Source organism: Bos indicus x Bos taurus, chromosome 15 (genome assembly GCF_003369695.1).
Source record: "Bos indicus x Bos taurus breed Angus x Brahman F1 hybrid chromosome 15, Bos_hybrid_MaternalHap_v2.0, whole genome shotgun sequence".
Taxonomy (NCBI): domain Eukaryota; kingdom Metazoa; phylum Chordata; class Mammalia; order Artiodactyla; family Bovidae; genus Bos; species Bos indicus x Bos taurus.
This window is the reverse complement of record NC_040090.1, coordinates 66,440,315-66,461,604: the sequence shown is the minus strand read 5'-3', so window position 1 is coordinate 66,461,604 and position 21,290 is coordinate 66,440,315. Positions and strand designations below refer to the sequence as shown.

General features: G+C 36.6%; 1 protein-coding gene across 7 annotated transcripts in view; it reads left to right on the top strand.

Moving 5' to 3' along the window:
* ATM (ATM serine/threonine kinase) overlaps positions 1–21,290 on the top strand; it is a 153,422-nt gene that overhangs the window by 16,009 nt on the left and 116,123 nt on the right. For all 7 annotated transcript variants that reach the window (XM_027563834.1, XM_027563829.1, XM_027563831.1 and 4 more), the window contains 5 exons: positions 1,072–1,236; positions 8,587–8,752; positions 9,409–9,647; positions 11,226–11,389; positions 20,264–20,433. In XM_027563834.1, coding sequence (XP_027419635.1) covers positions 1,072–1,236; positions 8,587–8,752; positions 9,409–9,647; positions 11,226–11,389; positions 20,264–20,433 — 904 coding nt within the window. The remainder of the gene's footprint in view (positions 1–1,071; positions 1,237–8,586; positions 8,753–9,408; positions 9,648–11,225; positions 11,390–20,263; positions 20,434–21,290) is intronic.

Genomic DNA, 21,290 nt, shown 5'->3' with positions numbered 1-21,290 from the left:
TATAGTTAAGAAAATATTACAAATACTATAAGAGAGAAATGCACAGGTTGTTACAGCAGAGGATATTGTGATTGTACATTTCATCATTAGCCAGATTTCTAAAATTATAATGCAAGTCATTAGTAAAAATAATATTTTAGGCAAAAGGCCAAGGAGCAATGATTTTTTTAGTTGTATCAGTGTATTTTTATTTATCATACTTCTATACTGAATACAACTAGTCTTATCACAAAAAACTCTAAACTAGTATATATTCCGATGTACATAATGACTTGCTCATAGCTCACAGCAAAATATATATATGCAATTTTAAGGTTGTTAGTAGTGAAATATGAAGAATTTCAACTGTGACACCAGCATGATTTACTGTAACAAAAGTAACTAAGTAATTTTTAAATGTATGTTGTTACCTTTAAGAATATATCCATTTTATATATATATGTGTATATATATATATATAATGTATTTATGTGTATATATATATACACATATATATATAAAACTTTCAGGACCTCTAATAAACAAAACTAAAAATTATAGCCTTATATATTAGTATGCAATAAATGCTATTATAGGACTTGAAAATAATTTTCTTTTCAAAGTAAATAATAGTCTCCTTAATATCTTATTCTAATATATTCATATTTTTATTAAAAACACCGAGAAACTTTGAATCATTTTAGGTCTAATGTCAGAAATTGTGAATTATTAAGGATAGAGTGAATGATTGTTTTTGTTATATAATCCTGCAGATTTGTCAGACTAGCAGATTGGTAAAGGGACCAGATATAAATGTTTTTGACTTTTGCAGGCTATATAGTCCCTGTCTCAACTACTCAGCTTTGCCATTTTAGCATGAAAGTAGCCATAAACAATATGTAAGTTAATAGATATGTCTGTGGTCTAATAAAATTTTGTTTTCAAAAACAGATGATTGGCTGAATTTTGCCCGAAGGGCCGTAATTTTCTGATCACTCTTTTATGAGAAAGAGGTTCATACAGTTGCTGTTTCAAGCATCCTTAACATATTTTTCTTGAGATTAATGTTTCTGCTTGTTTATTTTTAAATAGGAGCACCCAGGCTGAAATGTCAAGAACTGTTGAATTATATCATGGATACAGTGAAAGATTCATCCAGTGGTGCTATTTATGGAGCTGATTGTAGCAATATATTGCTGAAGGACATTCTTTCAGTGAGGAAATACTGGTGTGAAATATCTCAGCAACAGTGGCTGGGTATGTTTTGAAGTTTATTGCTTGTGATTTTTTCCTTGTGAAATGAAATTTTGCCAAAAGAGCATTGAGAGACTATATATATCTCCCAAATGACCTCACAGTTTAACAGTACCTTGGTAAAATTAAATGGTTATAGATTTTAACAGTTTTTATGTATTATTTACTTCCTAAATTATTATCACTAATAATGTATTTGGTGCCTGCTATCAGAACTTAAATTGCAGAATTGAAAGATGCCGTATCTCTCCTCAAAGGCTTGGCAGTCCAATGACAGAAAAAAACAAAGTAAACCAAAAGTTAGAAGGAAGTGAGTTCACAGATCAGTAACACCTAAACTCAACAATGATTCATAGAGTAGAAAGAAGAAAACAGAGAGAGGTGTCATAAAAGGGAAAGCAAGAGAGTTTCAAGTTGGAAGAGGTGTGTTTCAAGTGTTGTAGAGGTAGTAAGACACAGAAGTATCAATTGGATTAGGAAGTTAGCAGGTTACTGGTAAGGTGCTGTGCTGTGCTTAGTCACTCGGTTGTGTCTGACTCTTTGCGACCCCATGGACTGTAGCCCTCCAGGCTCCTCTGTCCATGGGGATTCTCCAGGCAAGAACACTGGAGTGGGTTTCCATGCCCTCCTCCAGGGGATCTTCCCAACTGAGGGATTGAACCCAGGTCTCCTGCATTGCAGGTGGATTCTTTATCAAAAACTACTATAATAGAATATATAGGAGTCAATGACTTAGAAGGTAAGTAGAGTGGGATGGATGCCAGCGAGGAATTGTTTAGTTTCTAGGTGAGAAGTACTAAGTGACCACAAAGGAAATTTGGTCAGAGACTGAAATTTTTGAGTTTATTGATTTCAGAGGTAGAGTATTTCTGGCTCTGGGTGGGCTTAGTGGGTGGGAATGGTATTTGGCTTTAACGAGGTGACTTTAAGCCAGCTGTCAAAGTCTTCTAATATAGCTGCCTCTGAAAATTTAGAAACTCAGTATTTTTCATTGAGAAGTATTCAAGATAAGTTGTGATAATTTAATAGACATTTATCTATATTTTGTTACTGTCAGTTTATCATTTCAAGATAAGATGTTTGTGGACTGTAAAACCATGACCTAATCGGTGCCCTGAGCTGTATTCTACTGTTCCTACATGAATAAAGGTTTTCTCAGCTATTGGTAATTTCTTATCTATCTGGGGCCTTTGCTGTTTTTCTGAACACAAAGGAAGTTGTGTCTCAAACAGGGCCTCAGAAAGCCTAGAAGCAGCCTTTGGAGAATAGGCCAGTGATGTCTAGGATACTCCAACACATCTGTCACCAAAATAGTTCAGCCTAAATATTTAGGATTTTATACATTTTAATTATTACTTGTAACAATGGGTCTCTCTGAAAAATAGACAGTCATTCCTCTAGTCTCTGTATAATGATTCCATCATCTGGCACGTTCTCTGAAATTCTCTGTATTTTTAAGGAAACTACCTCCACTTACAATAATCAGTCTTTTTGTTGAATTTTTCTAGTTAGTTACCTTCTCTGAAATTTACTTCTCTAATTGGACTTCCCTGGTGGCTCGGTAAAGCGTCTGCCTACAATGCAGGAGATCCGGGTTCAATCCCTGGGTCTGGAAGATCTCCTGGAGAAGGAAATGGCAACCCACTCCAGTATTCTTGCCTGGAAAATCCTATGGATGGAAGAATCTGGTAGGCTACAGTTAGTGGGGTCGCAAAGAGTTGGACACAACTGAGTGACTTCACTCAATGAAACTCTGCTCAAGAGGTGTTTACATTCAAAATGTGTTTGGTAGAGGTGGCTATTGAAACCATTGTTATGGATGAAATTGTCTAGGTAGAGAGCTTAATATGAGATGAGAAGATGGCCTAAGACTAAACCAACATTTCTCTATATATTTTGGAATCAGCATGTTAACTTCTACAAAAAGTTCTGCAGCAGTTTTATTTGGATTGTTTTGACCCTGTTGAACAATTTAGGAGAGACAGACATCTAAACAACATAGACTCTTCCAGTCCATGAGCATGATATATCTCTCCATTTATTTAGGTCATTTTTGATTTATCAGCATATGCAGAATTTGTATAGTTTTGTTAGATTTATACTGCTGTAGTTGGTAAAGTTTACTGTCTTTTAAAAACATTTTCTTTTCCATATTGTTCAGAAATACCATATTGATCGGGAACCTTGCTAAAATCACTCACTTATTAGGTCTAACACCTCTTTTGTTCATTCTGGGGAATTTTCTGTTTAGACAGTCATGTCATCTGCAAGTAATAGAGTTTTACTGAGCCATGTGGCCTGATTTCTTTTTTCACCTTATATTGGCTAAGACCTCAGTATAAGTATTTTTTAATGATAAGATATGCATAACATAAAATTTACTGTTTTAACCATTTTAATGTATACAAATCAGTGGTATTAAGAATATTCATTGTTGAGCAACCATCACCACTCATTTCTAGAATTTTTTTCTTCTTCCTAAACTGAAACTCAGAGAAGGCAATGGCAACCCATTCCAGTACTCTTGCCTGGAAAATCCCATGGACGGAGGGGCCTGGTTGGCTGCAGTCCATGGGGTCGCTAGGAGTTGGACACGACTGAGCGACTTCACTTTATTTTTTCACTTTCATGCATTGGAGAAGGAAATGGCAACCCACTCCAGTGTTCTTGCCTGGAGAATCCCAGGGGCAGGGGAGCCTGGTGGGCTTCCGTCTATGGGGTTGCACAGAGTCCGACACGACTGAAGCGACTTAGCAGAAGCAGACTGAAACTGTATCCACTAAATAAGAACCTGCCCTACTTCCTCCTCCAGCTCTTGGCAACTATTCTGCTTTCTGTCTCTGAATTTGACTATTCTAGCTACCTCCTATAAATGAAATTCTACAATATTTGTCCTTTTCTGAATGACTTATTTCACTTAACATAATGTTCACATGTTGTAGCATTCATCAGAGTTTTCTTCCTTTTAAAGTCTTAATGATATTCCATTGTTTATATATACTACATTTTCTTTACCCATTCATCTGTCATTGGACACTTGGGTTGTTTGTATGTTAGGCTTCTGTGAATAATGCTATTATAAACATGGGTGTACAAATAGCTCTTTGAGTCCTTGTTTCAGTTCTTTTGGGTATATATTCAGAAGTGAAATTGCTGCATCATGTGGTGATTCTATGTTTAATTTTTTAACTACTCACCATACTGTTTTCCACAAGGGCTACACCATTTTATATATTCACCAGCAATGGACAAGTGTTCCAATTTCTCCACACCCTCACCAGCACTTCATTTTCTTTCTTTTTTTTGATAATAGCATTCCTAATGTAAGGTAAATATATGGGAAGTGGTATCTCATTGTAATTTTGGTTTACATTTCTTTAATGACTAGTGATGTCAAACTTTTCATATGCTTATTTGGCCATTTGTATATCATCTCTAGACAAAAGTCTATTCAAATATTTTGCCCAGTTTTTATAAGGTTGGCTGTTGTTGGATTGTAGGAGTTCTTTATATACTTTGAATATTAATCCCTTATCGGATATATGGTTTGGAAATATTTTCTCCCATTCTGTTGCAGGAAGGGCGACCCCTTCCAGGGCCCAAAAGTGGGCTCTTATCTTAACACTTGGAAATGAATTGTCCAAGGAGACACATGTGCTGAAAAAGCAAGATATTTAATTGGGAAGATGTGCCCAGGCAGAAAGCAGCAGGGTAAGGGAACCCAGGAGAACTGCTCTGCCACGTGGCTCACAGTCTTGGGGTTTATGGTGATGAGGTTAGTTTCTGGCTTGTCTTTGGCCAGTCATTCTGACTCAGAGTCCTTCCTGGTGGCACAAGCATTGCTCATCCAAGATGGATGTCAGCAAGAAGGATTCTGGGAGGTGGTTCGACACGTGGTGTCACCTTTTGACCTTTCCTGAACTCTTGCAGTTCAGTTCAGTCGTTCAGTCATGTCCAACTCTTTGCGACCCCATGAACTGCAGCACACCAGGCTTTCCTGTCCATCACCAGCTCTTGGAGCTTGCTCAAACTCATGTCCATCGAGTCGGTGATGCCATCCAACCATCTTATCCTCTGTCGTCCCCTTCTCCAACGGACTCTTCCAGTTGGTGGTGGCTTAATAGCTCTGTGTTCCTTACCAGGACCTCCTTCATAAAACAACTCATGCAAATGGTTGCTATGGTGTCTGGCCAGGGTGGGTGGTTTCAGTCAGTGTGCTTCCCCTAACAATTCCTTGTTGTTTAGTTACTAAGTCACGTCTAACTCTTTGCAACCCTAAGAACTGCAGCATACCAGGCTTCTCTGGCCTTCACTCCTGGAGTGAAGTTTGTTCAAACTCATGTCTGTTGACTCAGTGATGCCATCCAACCATCTCATCCTCTGTCGTCCCCTTCTCCTCCTGTCTTCAGTCCTTCCCAATATCAGGGTCTTTTCCGATGAGTCAGTTCTTCACATCAGGTGGCAGGCTATTGGAGCTTCAGCTTCAGCATCAGTCTTTAAAATTTAATATTCAGGTTTGATTTCCTTTAGGATTGACTGATTTGACCTTCTTGCTGAAGAAGGGACGCTCAAGAGGCTTCTCCATCACCACAACTCGAAAGCATTAATTTTTCGGCCCTCAGCCTTTGTTATGGTCCACCTTTCACATCTGTACATGACCACTGGAAAAACCATAGCTTAGACTATACAGACTTTTGTGGATTGCCTTTAATTCTGATGATAGTGTACTCTGATGCACGAAAGGTTTTGATTTGATGAATACAGTTTATCTATTTTTTCTTTCGTTGCCTGTGCTTTGGGGGTCATTTCCAAGAAATCACTTCCAAATCCAATGTCATGAAACTTTCCCCCTCTATTTTCTTCCAAGAGTTTTAATAGTTTTTCCTCCAATATGATTTTGATTAGGAGTGGTGAGAACAGACATCCTTTCTTGTCCTGTTCCTAGTTTTAGGTGGAAAAATTCAGTGTTTGCTCATTAGCATGTTAGCTATTAATACAGGCTGAGGACATTCCCTTCTATTCTGGTTGCTCATGGTTTTTTATCATGAGTGGTTATTGAATTAGGTTAAATTTTTTCCTGCATATATTGAGATAATCATAGAACTTTTTGTCTTAGTTTATTGATAATAGTGAGTTATGTTGATTAATTTTTCATAGGTTGACTCAACCTTATGTTCCTGCTATATACCCTACTAGGGCATGATGTATTATCTATTTTATATATTGAATTTGAAGGTCATGGTTGTTGTAAGGTTTTTAACTATGAACTCAGTTTCTTTAATAGATGTAAGATTTAGGTTATGCAATATAGATGCAATATATTTAGGTTATATATTTCAGTGATATTTGATTATTTGTTTCTTTAAGAATTTGTCCATTTCATATAAGCTGTTGAAAGTATGAGTGTAAAGTTCTTAAATAGTGTCTTACTATCCTTCTAAAATGCTTAGGCTCTGTTGTGATATTGCCTCTTTGATTACGGATTCTGATCTTACATTTTTAGTTCCTTCTGTTTGTTTTGGGTTTCATTCTCTAGTTTCTTAAATGTAGATCATTAATTTAAGAGCTTTTTTCCCAGTACATGCATTTAATATAATATATTTTTCTCTAAACACTACTTTAGTCACATCTCACAAATGTTGACAATGTTGAGAGAGCAATTTATAGCATTAAATGACTACATTAGAAAAGAAGAAATATATCAAGTATATATATGTAAGTATATCAATATATACCTTAAATTCCAAGTATATCAATATATACCTTAGATTCCATCTCAAGAACTAGAAAAAGAAAAATCCAAAGACTTCAAGCAGAATAACAGAAATCAATGAACACAGAAAACAATAAAGAAAAATTATAGAAACAAAAAGGTGACTCTTGGACTTCCCTGGTGGCTCAGTGGTAAAGAATCAACCTGCCAGTGCAGGAGACATGGGTTCAATCCCTGAGCTGGGAGGATCCCACATGCCACACAGCAGCTAAGCGCATGCACCACGACTGCTGAGTGGGTGCTCTAGAGCCTGGGAGCTGCAACTCCTGAAACCCACACACCCTAGGGCCTGTGCTTTGCATTAAGAGAAGCTACTTCAGTGGGAAGCCCGCTCGCTGGAATAAGAGAGTGTCCACTGCTCGTATCAGTGAAGACACAGCACGGCCAAAAATAAATTTTTTAAAAAAATAAAGATATTCTGGTTACTCATGGGCTACTCTATTCATTCTGGCTACTCTGAATACCCATCATTGCTGTGAGAAATTGTCCTTTTTCTCTGATTAGGAATCTCATGTCTTCTGTCAGTATCCATAAAACTGGTATTCTAATTTTTTTTTTACATTTATCTGACTGCTGCTGCTGCTGCTGCTAAGTCGCTTCAGTCGTGTCCGACTCTGCGCAACCCCATAGACTGCACCAGGTCTTAACTGTGGCACATGGGATCTTCTGTCTTCGTTGCGACATGTAGGATCTTTTAGTTGTGACATGTGGGATCTTTTTAGTTGGAGCACGTAGTATCTTTTTAGTTGTTGCATATGGGATCTAGTTCCCTGACCAGGGATAGAACCTGGGCCCCTGCATTTGGAGTGTGGCGTCTTAGCCACTGGACCACTGGGAAGTCCCCTGGTATTTTAATTTGTTAGATTGCAAATAGCGTAAAGTCTCAGTCTTTTCACACTTCCTGACACACTATACACACATTATTAGGCAACTAGCATAGAACAATATAAAACTATGGAGAACACACTGTCTCAAGTGCTTTCTTGGGCCTAGCCAAAGGAATTTAGGAATAGAGAAATTAAGTCTGAGGTCTGGCTCTTAAACTGGTGTTCACATACTTTGCTGCCTATAGTTGTTCCTGTCTTTTTTTTTTTTTTAATGATTTTTATTTCTTTATTTTTGGTTGTGCTGGGTCCTTGTCTCTGGGGGACTTTTCTCTAGTTGTGGTGAGCAGAACTACTTTTTAGTTGCTGTGACTGGGCTTCTCTTCACGGTGGCTCCTCTTGCTGCAGAGCACAGGTTCTAGGCATGTGGGCCTCAGTAGTTGTGGCACATAGGCTTAGCTGCTCTGCAGCACGTGGGATCTTCCTGGTCCAGGGATCAAACCTGTGTCTCCTGCACTGGCAGGCAGAGTCTTTACCACTGAACCACCAGGGAAGCCCTGTTCCTGTATTGAAGACAGTTTAATTTATAAAGTTAAATGTTGATGGGATTCTTTAACTGTATTAAATATAAATTAGTATAATTTTTAATGTTTTGTTTATGGGATTACCGAAATTTGAATTGTGGCATTTAATTAAATGTTTTGATAGTTTTCTTTTTAAAAACATAACTAATACTTTTTTTTTTTTTTTTTTAAGAATTGTTCTCTGTGTACTGCAGTCTATATCTTAAACCTTCACAAGACATTAATAGAGTTTTGGTGGCAAGAATAATTCAAGTTGTGACCAAAGGATGCTGTTCACAGACCGATGGATTAAATCCCAAATTTTTGGATTTTTTTTCTAAGGCTATTCACCAGGCACGGTAATCTGATCTATTTTTGTTTTGTATTGGAAATCCATCTGATCCTTTTTACAAGACTGTGTTTTATATTCAGTGACTACAGTTTTTTAGCAATCTTAAGAAAGCGTTGCACCTGTTATAGTAGAACTAGTGGATTCCCTAAGAAAGTGTTAGGTCCAGTACTTCCTGAATATTTAGTATGCAGAACGTGAAATAATGTTCTTGAGTGGGGAGATGTCTTGCTTTTTTAATAACAGGGAAAGCTTTATGGCCTCTAAGTATTTTTATTTTCCCCATTTTCGAAGATAAGTATAATGCGCTAAGAATAAAATGAATTGGGGATGTGTTTTGGAAATATCAACATCTTATTGTGCTGCATTACCCAATTTATAATGTGAACTATTTTGTAAGTGGTAGGTATTATGGATTAGTTTATTTTTAGACAGTGCTTTAGCAGTAGGGAGAGAGAACAGATCTCTTAGTGCCAATTAAGAACTGTTTTTTGCTGTTGCTATGCAGTACTGCTATGATTTTATTTTATTTTATTTTTTCCTGAACAAGTCTGAAAGTAAGATTATTTGGATGTCAAATTTTTTCTTTCAGTGTGCAACTTCATAACTGTCTTCAGTTTGTGCATTTTCCCCTGTTGTATTAAGTCTTTTTATTTTATGTTACAGCCAAGAAAAGAGCCCTGCAGGTCTAAATCATATCTTAGCAGCATTTATTATCTTTCTCAAGACTTTGTCTGTTAACTTTCGAATTCGAGTATGTGAATTAGGAGATGAAATTCTTCCTACCTTACTTTATATTTGGACTCAACAGAGACTTAATAATTCCTTAAAAGAAGTAATTATTGAATTATTTCAGCTACAAATTTATATTCATCATCCAAAGGGAGCCAAAACTCAAGATAAAGGTATAAAGAAAGTTTTTTCCTATTTTGAATTTGTTTTTTCATTGATATACAAAGGGTTAAGTATGAAATCTGTATGATCAGGAGGTTATGACCTTCCTCTGGATTGTTATGCATGGTAATATAATTAGTCATGAGGATATCTTTCACTTTCTTAGAAAAAAATTGAAACTGTGGTAGCAAATCATATCATGCATTGCCATTTGTTTAGTACAGTTCTGCATTTTATGAGGAGTACAAAGATGAGACACTGTTTCCTCTAGGAGGTGATTATGTAGTAATAATTAGGCGCTAAGAGGTGTGACACAGAGAAGGCAAGATCTTGTTTATCTACATATGTATTGCTTTTATTAGAAAAATAAAATAGATAAATATGGACTGAACCAGCTAGATGTCAGTTCCCAATGAAGATAAATACATATTGCCTCAAACCTCATAGTTATTCCAGGCTTCTGTTTGCTAGGAAAACTGAAAATAAATGACTTATCCTCCCTTCATTCCTTTAGGTTAATCTTTCACCAAGAGAGTATTGCTTGGATGGTGTAGTTCCATTCAGTAGACAAGAATTTTAGTGGGTAGAACCAGAATTGAATGAGTTCACTCATGATTAGGCTATGTTTTGACTCTTGCTGATACTAGCTTTTAAGTCAGTTCATCATGGTTAGTATAATGACCTTACTTTATCACAATCAGCTGTGTGTGTTTTGTGCGGTCTTCTAGTATACATAGTTAGATGTATTTATAGCCCATGAAATGACTATAGGTCAAAGAATAGTGACTTTTCTCGGTTTTTCATCTTTCATATAGCTCTTACCAGAATGAAAATTAGGCTTATTAGGGCATGGTGTGATATGTTTAGGGTTTTAGTTAAATGCATGTTTAGGATGAATTGAAAATTGGCAGATGATAAGGCTGTCAGAAATGCTAATACAGTTTTAGGCTACATTAATAGATTATATTAAGTTCTTAAATAGATTAAATTAAATTCATTAATAGGTTTTAAATAGGTTATTTGTTTGTGGAAAGTAATAGCCCCACTGTTTGTTCCTCATACTTATTAGATCAGAATTGTGAGTATTCTGGTATGCTCATGAGATTTTGTAGAATAAGCATTTTTAAGAGACATAAGTTGACTGGAGTAAGTCTAGGGAAAGAGGAGAGATGACGATATGGTGTCTGGATAACATGTTATTTGTACACTTGTTGAAGAAATTGGTAATGTTTTTCTGTTAAACAAAGGCCTGCAGAGAAGCTGGTTCTCATAAAAGAGGGGATGTACTAATTGTATTGTTTTTTTAAATTCTTCCATATTCTTATCAAACTTTATCTAGCCAATTTAATCAAAATCTCAATCAAACTTTTATTTCTTCTCTCTTCAAAGCATATACAGTTAACTGAGTGTGAGGTGGACATCATTAGGAAGTAGAGCTTGTCAAGGATATAGTCAGAGGAGCCATTAGTAGTAAATAGGCTGCACCAGATGTCTTCTAATGTTTCTACCTGAAAATGGTTTTGTGGAAGTTGGCAGTACAAATGGATTGTATATATAGATTATATTTTAATTATTTTTTAATATTACAGGTGCTTATGAATCAAGAAAGTGGAGAAGTATTTTACACAACCTGTATGATTTGTTAGTTAATGAAATAAGTAATATAGGAAGCAGAGGGAAATACACTTCAGGATCTCGTAATATTGCTGTTAAGGAAAACTTGATTGAATTGATGGCAGATATTTGTCACCAGGTATAGTAGATCTTGTCACATTTTGAAATTTTCCATTCATTTTCCTTTTTATTAGGCCTGTAAAAAGCTTATAAAATTACTCTGTACGTGTTGATTCCTTTCAAAGCACCATAAATATTTAGAATTGCTCTTCTAACTTACAAGATAACTATCTTACAAATATAAACTTAGTAAAAACTGATGATGAACTTTTCCATTCTTAAAAAAGTTATCTATAGGAAATAAGGTTATCCTAACCCTATATGTTTCTTTTTTTCCCTACTGATTTAAAATTATATGGCATAAAATTCATTATTTTAAATATTATATATAATTCAGTGGTTTTTAGCATTTTCACTGTGTTGTGCAACCATCACCACTAATTCCAGAGCCTTTCCATCACTGCCAAAATAAACTTTGTGCCTATTAGCAGTCAGTTTCAATTCCCTGCTTCTTCCAGTTCCTAGCAGCCAGCCACTAATCTACTTTCTGCCTCTGTCGATTTGCCTGTTTTGGTCATTTCGTATAAATGGAATCATATAATGTGCAGTCTTTTGTGTCTGGCTTCTTTCACTAAGCATAATATATTCAAGGTTCTTCTATGTTGTACCATGAATCAGTATTTCATTCTTTATGACTGAATAATATTCAGTTGTAAGGATATATTACATTTTGTTTACCAGCTCATCAGGTGATGGCTTAGTGTTTGTTTTTTTTCTCTGTAGAAGAATTTAAAAAAATTTTTTATTTTCAATGCAATTTTTAAAGGTTATATTCCATTTAAAGTTACTACACAATATTAGCGGTATTTCCTGTGTTGTATAATATGTCCTTACAAACTCCCACTCAGTAGTTTGTACACCTCTTCCCTGGTGGCTCAGAAGGTAAAGAATCTTCCCACAATGCAGGAAACGTGGGTTCAGTCCCTGAGTTGGGAAGATCCCCTGGAGAAGGGAATGGCTGCCCACTGCAGTATTCTTGCCTGGAGAATTCTATGGACAGAGGAGCCTGGTGGGCTACAGTCCATGAGGTTACAAAGAGTTGGACACGACTGAGTAACTAAGACACCCTACTTGTAACCACTAGTTTGTTCTCTGTATCTGTGCATCTGCAGCTTTTTTATTATATTCATTAGTTTGTTGTGTCTTTAGAGTCCACATGTACTTGATATCATACAATATTTGTCTTTCTCTGACTTGTTTCATTTAAATGCCTTCCAAGTCTATCTGTGTCGCTGCAAATGGCAGACCTTTCTTTTTTAATGACTGAGTAGTAGTCGTTTGTGTGTGTGGGTGTGTATCCATTCATTTCTTGATGGACACTGAAGTTGCTTGCATATCTTTCAGTTGTAAGTAATGCTGCTGTAAACGTTGGTTGCATATATGTTTTCAAATTAGTACTTTTGTTTTTTATAGCTACATACCCAGGAGAATTTTACTGGGTTATAGGGTAATTCTGATTTTAGTCTTTTGAGTAACCATCAAACTGTTTTCCACATTAGCTGCCCCAATTTACATCCCACCAGCAGTGTAAAAGGGATCCCTTTTCCCCATGTCCTTGCCAGCATTTGTTATTTGTGTTCTTTTTGATGATAACCATGATAAACATTGTGACAGCGATGAGGTGATACGGTTTTGATTTGCATTTCCCTGATAATTAGCAATGTTGAGCATCTTTTCTTCTTCCTGTTGGTCATCTGCATTTCCTCTTTAAAAAAATATCTGTTCAAGTCTTCTGCCTATTTTTAAAAACTTACTTATTTATTTATTTTATTTTTGGTTGCACTGGGTCTTTGTTGCTACACATGGGCTTTCTCTGGTTGTGGTGAGCAGGGGCTACTCTTCATTGCAGTACACTGGCTTCTCACTGTGGTGGCTTCTCTTGTCACGGAGTATGGACTCTAGGTGCATGGGTTTCAGTAGTTGCAGCACACAAGCTCAGTGAGTTGTGGAGCAAGGCCTTAGTTGCTCTGTGGCATGTGGAATCTTCCCAGACTAGGGATCGAACCCATGCCTCCTGCATTGGCAAGCAGATTCCTATCCACTGTACCACCAGGGAATTTCCCCTTCTGCCCATTTTTTAATCAGGTTGTTTGTTTGTTTGATAAGTTGTATGAGTTGTTTATATATGTTGGATATTAACCCATTACTGGTCATATCACTTGCTAACATTTTCTCCCGTTCAGTAGGCTGTATTTTTGTTTTGTGGGTACTTTTCTTTGGTGTTCAAAACTTGTGTGTTTAATTAGGTCTCATTTGTTTATTTTGTTTTTATTTCCTTTTCTTTAAGAGACAGATCAAAAAAAAGTATTGCTATGATTTATATCAAAGGGTGTTCCGCCTATCTTTTCCTCTAGGAGTTTTTTAGTATTCAGTCTTTTAGGTATTTAATCCAACTTTTTTTTTTTAATATGGTGTTGGAGAATGTTCTAATTTGATTCTTTTACATGTAGCTGTCCAGTTTCCCCAGCACCACTCATTGAAGAGACTGTCTTTTCTCCATTGTATATTCTTGTCTCCTTTGTCATAGATTAACTGACCATAAGTACAAGGGTTTATTTCTGGACTATACACTGTTCCAGTGATCTATGTGTCTGTTTTTGTGCCAGTTCCATACTCTTGATTATCAACCTTTGTAGTCTGTATGGTCTGAGGGCAGGGAGTGTGATTCCTCCAGCTCTGTCCTTTTTTCTCAAGACTATTTTGGCTATTTGGGGACTTTTGTGTTTCCATGCAAATTTTAAAGTTATTTGTTCTGGTTCTGGGAAAAATATCATTAGTGTCATTTTATTTTGGCCACAGACAGCATGCAGGATCTTAGTTCCCCAATCAGGGATTGAACCCATTCCCCGCTCCGGCCCCCAACCCCTGCTGTGGAAACATGGAGTCCTAATCCCTGGACTACCAGGGAAGTCCATCATTGGCATTTTGATAAGGATCGTGTTGAATCTACGGAGAAGGCAATGGCACCCCACTCCAGTACTCTTGCCTGAAAAATCCCATAGACGGAGGAGCCTGGTAGGCTGCAGTCCATGGGGTCGCTAAGAGTCGGACACGACTGAGCGACTTCACTTTCACTTTTTACTTTCATGCATTGGAGAAGGCAATGGCAACCCACTCCAATGTTCTTGCTTGGAGAATCCCAGGGATGGGGGAGCCTGGTGGGCTGCCGTCTATGGGGTCACACACAGTCGGATACAACTGAAGCGACTTGACGGTGGCGGTGGCGGCGGCGGTGTTGAATCTATAGATTGCCTTGGGTAATATGGTCATTTTAATAATATTGATTTCTCCAATCCAAGAATACAGCATATCTTTCTGTCTGTTTGTGTTGTGTTTAGTTTCTTTTATCAGTCTTACAGTTTTCTGAGGACAGGCTTTTTGCCTCCTGTAGGCAAAAGGTTTATTCCTAGGTATTTTATTCTTTCTAAGGCAGTGGTAAATGGGATTGTTCCTTAATTTCACTTTCTGGTAGTTTGTTATTAGCGTATAAAATTGTAACAGATTTCTGTATATTCTTTTTATATCCTACATCTTTACCCAGTTCATTGATGAACTCTTGTAGTTTTTCTGGTGACATCTTTAGGATTTTCTATATATAGTATCCTGTCATCCACAAAAACAGTGACAGTTTTACTTCTTCCTTTCCAATTTAGATTCCTTTTTTTTTTTTTCTGATTGCCATGGCTAGGACTTTCAAAGTCATGTTATATAAAAGTGGTGAAAGTAGACATTCTTTTCTTTTCCTGATCTCAGAGGAATGCTTTCAGCTTTTCACCATGTGTTTCCTCTATGTCTGCTTTCTAGGAAGTTTTCATTATAAATGATGTTGAGTTTTATCAAAAGTTTTTTTATATTCTATCTATTGAGATGATCATATGGTTTTTATTTTTCACCTTGTTAATGTGGTATAATATATTACTGATTTTCTTTTTCTTTTTTTTTTTTAAATTTTATTTTATTTTTAAACTTTACATAATTGTATTAGTTTTGCCAAATATCAAAATGAATCCGCCACAGGTATACATGTGTTCCCCATCCTGACCCTCCTCCCTCCTCCCTCCCCATACCATCCCTCTGGGTCGTCCCAGTGCACTAGCCCCAAGCATCCAGTATCGTGCATCGAACCTGGACTGGCAACTCGTTTCAAATATTGAGAAATTCTTAAATTTCTGGGATAAATCCTACTTGGTCATAGGGTATGATCTTTTTAACCTATTGTTGGATTTTTTTTTTACTAGTATTTTGTTGTGGATTTTTGCATCTGTTCATTAGTAATATTGGTCTGTAGTTTTCTTTTTTATGATATATTTGTCTGGTTTTGGTATCAGGGTGATGCTGGCCTCACAGAATGTGTTCAGAATTGTTCGTGGCTCCACGGTTTTTAGAAATAGTTTCAGGATAGGTGTTAAGTCTGTAAATGTTATAGAATTCACTTGTTAAGGCATCTGTTGCTGGACTTTTGCTTGTTAGGAGCTTTAAAAATTACTGATTCAGTTTCATTGCTATTTATTGGTCTGTTCACATTTTCTGTTTCTTCCCAGTTCTGTCTTGGGAGATTGTACCTTTCTAAGAATTTGTTTTTTCTAGGTTGTCCATTTTATTGGCATATAGTTGCCTATAAAAGTCTCTAATGATCCTTTGCATTTCTGTGGTGTTAGCTGTAACTTCTTTTTAATTTCTGATTATACTGATTTGGGCCCTCTCCCTTTCTTTTCTTGATGAGTCTGGCTAAAGTTTTATCAATCTTATTTTTTCAAGAACCATCTTTTAGTTTCAATGATGTTTTCTATTATTTTTTTTAGTCTCTATTTCATTTATCTAAAACCTGTTGGAGGACTTTCCTGGTGGTCCAGTTAAGGTGGTTATGAATCCACCTGCCAGTGCAGGGGTCACAGGTTTGATCTCTGGTCCAGGAAGATACTACATGCCTTGGGGCAACTAAGCCCATTGGCTAAAACAACTGAACCCACACATTGCAACTACTGAAGCCCACGCACTCTAGAGCCCATGCTTTTCAATATGAAAAGTCACCACCATAAGAAGCTCTGACACCTCAACTAGAAGAAGCTCTGACACCTCAACTAGAGAGTAGCCCCTGGTTGCCATCACTACAGAAAGCCTAGGCATAGTAACAAAGACCCAGCTCAGCCAAAAATAAATAAATAAAATAAAAATAAAACTGGGCTTCCAGTTCAAGATGGTAGAGTAGAAGTACATGCACGCAACTCCTCCTGTGAGAGCACCAAAATTACAACTAAGTATTGAACAACCATTGAAAGGAGTATGCTGGAACCCTCCAAGAAAAGATATCTCATGTCTAAAGACACAGAAGAAGCCCCAGCAAGACAGTAGGTGGGGTGCAATCATGGTAAAATCAAATCCCACATGTGCTGGGTGGGTCACCCAGACTGGAGAACAGTAAAACCAAAGTTGTTCTTGCACTGTTGTGAAGGTTCTGAACCACAACTCAGGCTTCCCAGCATAGGGGTCCGACAAAGGGACTGGGAATTCCCAGCAAATCTGGGCTTGAGGGCCAGCAGGATTTGATTATAGGCCTTCCAAAGGAATGAGGAAACAGAGACTCCAGTCTTGGAGGGCACAAACAAAATTTTGTGCTCACCAAGATCCATAGGAGTGGAGCAGTGACCCCATAGGAGACTGAACCAAAACTACCTGATGGTGTTGAAGGGCTTTGTGAGTTGGCAGGGACTCACTACAGGGACAGGGGCACTGGAACGTTCCACCTTGGCATAAACCCTCTTGGAGTTCACCATTGACCCTACCATAGGGCCCATAGACCCTAAGACTGGCTTGCCTCAGGCGAGCAACTACCAGTAGGGAATGCAGCCCCACTCATCAGCAGATAATTGGATTAAAGCTTTACTGAGCAAGGCCTTGCCCACAAGAGCAAGACCCAGTTTTTCCCATCACCAGTCCCTCTCATCAGGAAGTTTACACAAGCCTCTTAGCTTCATCCATCAGAGGGCAGACAGAAGAAGCAAGAAGCACAGTCTCACAGCAGCTAAAACAAAAACCATTTTACAGAAAGTTAATCATGATGGAAAAGCAGAAAGTTATGTCTGAGAATTAGGGACAAGATAAAATCCCTGAAAAACAACTAAACGGATGGGAGATAGGCAACCTTCCAGAAAAAGAATTTGGAATAATGATAGTGAAGATGATCTAGGATCTCTGGAAAAGAATGGAAGAAAAGATTAAGAAGATGGGAGAAATGTTTACCAAAGACCTAGAAGAGCTAAAGAACAAATAGAAATGAATAATACACTAGAAGGAATCAAGAGCAGAATAACTGAGGCAGAAGAACGGATAAATGTCCTGGAGGACAGAATGGTGGAAATCAATGCCACAGAACAGAAGATAAGGGGAAAAATCAAAAGAAATGAAGACAGCCTAAGAGTCCTCTTGGAAAACATTAAGTGCACCAACATTCATATTATAGGGGTCCCAAAAGGAGAACAGAGAGAGAGAGAAAGGACCTGAGAAAATATTTGAAGAGATAATAGCTGAACACTTCCTGAACATGGGAAAGGAAATAGTCAACCAAGTCCAGGAAGCACAGAGAGTCCCAGGAAGGATAACCAAGGAGGAACACACCGAGACAGTAATCAAACTGACAAAAATTAAAGGCAGAGATAAAATACTAAAAGCAACAAGGGAAAACAGCAAATAACATACAAGGAACTCCCATCAGGCTATCAACTGATTTCTCAATAAAAACTCTACAAGCCTGAAGGGAATGGTATGATGACGAAAGGGAAGAAAGGAAAGAACCTAACAACCAAGAATACTCTACGCAGCATGACTCTCCTTCACATATTATGGTGATATCAAAAGCTTTCCAGACACACATAAGCCAAGAGAACTCAGCACCTCCAAACTAGCTTTACAACAAATGCTAAAGGAATATCTCTATGCAGGAAACACAAGAGAAAGAAAAGACCTACAGAAAATAAACCCCAAACAATTAAGAAAACGGTAATAGGATCATACATATTGATGGTGGTGGTGATGGTGGTGGTGGTTTAGTTGCTAAGTCATGTCCGACTCTTGCCACCCCATGGACTGTAACCTGCCAGGTTCTTCTGTTGATAATTATCTTAAATGTAAATGGATTAAATACATAAACCAAAGGATACAGACTGACTCAGTGGATGAAAGCATGTGCATGTATGCCCTTCTACTTATCTCTGCTTGACCCCCCGCAAATTGTATGTAATTATTTTATATGGTTAAGTTAATCATGTTCCCTTTCGCACTTGCAATTGTAATTATCTTATATTTTATGTCTGGCTATTAATTGTGAAGACTTCCCTGGTGGCTCAGATGATAAAGTGCCTGTTTACAATGTGGGAGACCCGGGTTCAATCTCTGGGTTGGGAAGATCCCCTGGAGAAGGAAATGGCAATCCACTCCAGGACTATTGCCTGGAAAATCCCATGGACAGAGGAGCCTGGTAGGCTACAGTCCATGGGGTTGCAAAGAGTCGGACACGACTGAGCGACTTCACTATTAATTGTGAAAACTGATAAACATCTTTTACTATTGTGATTATGTAACTATTACTCACTTAATACCATTGTATCATGATTGGTCCATAGAAAAGTAATAGAATTCTGTATTATCAAAACTAGGATCTAGTAGAAAAACCTGGTATTTCTTTTTAAAATCCAGTTGCATATCAGAATTATCTTCAAATATTTTGAAAACTACAAGTGCTCAGATGTATCTTTTTTTCCTCCAGAGCTCCAAATAAGTTTATAAGAGCAGTCATGTTTAAAAGCAACTGGACTATTCAATGATCTTTTACTTTTATCTAGTTTGTTTCACTTTTTCTATTTCATAATCACTGTTCCCGTTTCCTTTAGTTTATATTCTCCAACTCCTCTTTTTTTATGTTCTTTCTGAAGCCTTTATCAATGTAGTAGAAAAACTTTTGTGTGTGTGTATATATATATATATACACACACATGAATATTTATAATATATTATCTAATATATATACTTTTAAATATTTATAAATATAAAAAATTTAGAAAACATGCATCTTTGCCTGACTAAAAAAATTGTGAAATTTTGATTCCATTTGTTTGACTTAATATAAATAGAATGGTAGATTTGTAATTAAAAAGTACATATGTAGCAAGCAAGAAAGGTTCACTGTATAGCATAAGGAACTATAGTTAATATCTTGTAATAACCTATGATGGAAAGTAATTTCAAAAATAATATATGTGTATTTGTATAACTGAAAACATTGTTAAGTCAACTATACTTCAATAAAATGTATGTATTTAAAAAATAATAAAAACAAATAAAACCTATGAGACACATCTAAGTTTATAGCAAACAAGCTTACTTCAGAAAATAAGAAAAATCTCAAATAAATAGCCTAACCTTATACCTAAAGGAGGTAGAGAAAGAACAAACAAAACCCAGTTAGTAGAAAGAAAGAATTCGTAAAAATTAGAGCAGAAATAAATGAAATTGAGCCTTAATGTTTCTTAAGTAAAGATTTTCCCTAGAGATTTGGGTACCATGCAAGGATGATTTCACTTGTCAAATATTTTCTTAACACTAAATTTATGATTTAATCCTTTTGAAAATTGGAATTTTTTCTTTACTTTTAGATGTTTTGGTGCTTTCAGTAAATTTTCCCACACAGTATAGCTAATATTTTACTTGGTAATGTCTGCTTTCTAGACAGCCATTATTATCTGCAAAATGTTTATTTCTATATGTCATATACATATATTTCAGTAATTTGTTACTCGTTATGACTAACCTTATTGTCAGCTGAAGAGGAACATTTTTTTCTATTGAACTATTAGAAATAATAGCAATATTAAATGTATTTTCCTTTGTTATTTTTCAGGTTTTTAATGAAGATTCCAGATCTTTGGAGATTTCTCAGTCTTACACAACCACACAAAGAGAACTTACTGATTACAGTGTACCTTGCAAAAAGAGGAAGATAGAATTAGGCTGGGAAGTAATAAAAGATCACCTTCAGAAGTCACAGAATGATTTTGATATTGTACCTTGGTAAGTGTTCTTTTTTTCTCTTTCAGTATCATTTTAGTCTCATTAATTTTTCTCACAAGACCTCCAGTAGGTTCCTTTACCTCATTGGCCTAGCCAGAACTAGGTCACACTTGGCCACACCCAAAGCAGTTACTGACTAAAGGGGAATGTCATGCTGAGATAACCACCTGCTGAGATAACCAGGACCTGCTCAGATAACCACCTTCATGACTATCTCCTGAGGCCAGAACTAGGGCCTTTCCTATGCATATTCCCTATGCATATGCACCTTTCCTATGCCTATTCCCATAGTAAGAAGGAAGGGAGAAATGCCTGATTGGTGGGCAATCTGTACAGTGTGCCTCTTGGAATTCACTGAGTTCTATACCTCAACACAAAGAGATTTTACCATGCATAGTACCTTCTAATATAATTAAATTAGGAAGAAATTAAAGATAGCATTCAGAATTTGGAGAGTAATTTGAACCTTATGCCATATTAAAGGCACTTTTTATTATTTGCTCTGTTCTTTAGTCTTATATAGCATTCACAGTTATTTAAGTAATTATATAAATTGTGGAATTCTGTGAAATCACAAAGTTTTAGGTCTAGAAGGAATCTGTAGAATTCTTACAGTTCAGCCTTTTTTGCTTTACCAAAAAGAAAACTGCAACTGAAAAAGGTTGAGCAGCTTGCCTAAGAACAGTTACATAACAGAACAATTCATAGACTAGTCATACTTTTATGAATAATGTTCTATGATTTTTTCCCATGTCAATGTAATGTTTAAATATAGTTGAGTTATTGGGGGGGATATATATATTGATTTTGATACTTACTGCTAAATTCTTGTTTATTTCCTATAGTTGATGGTACCT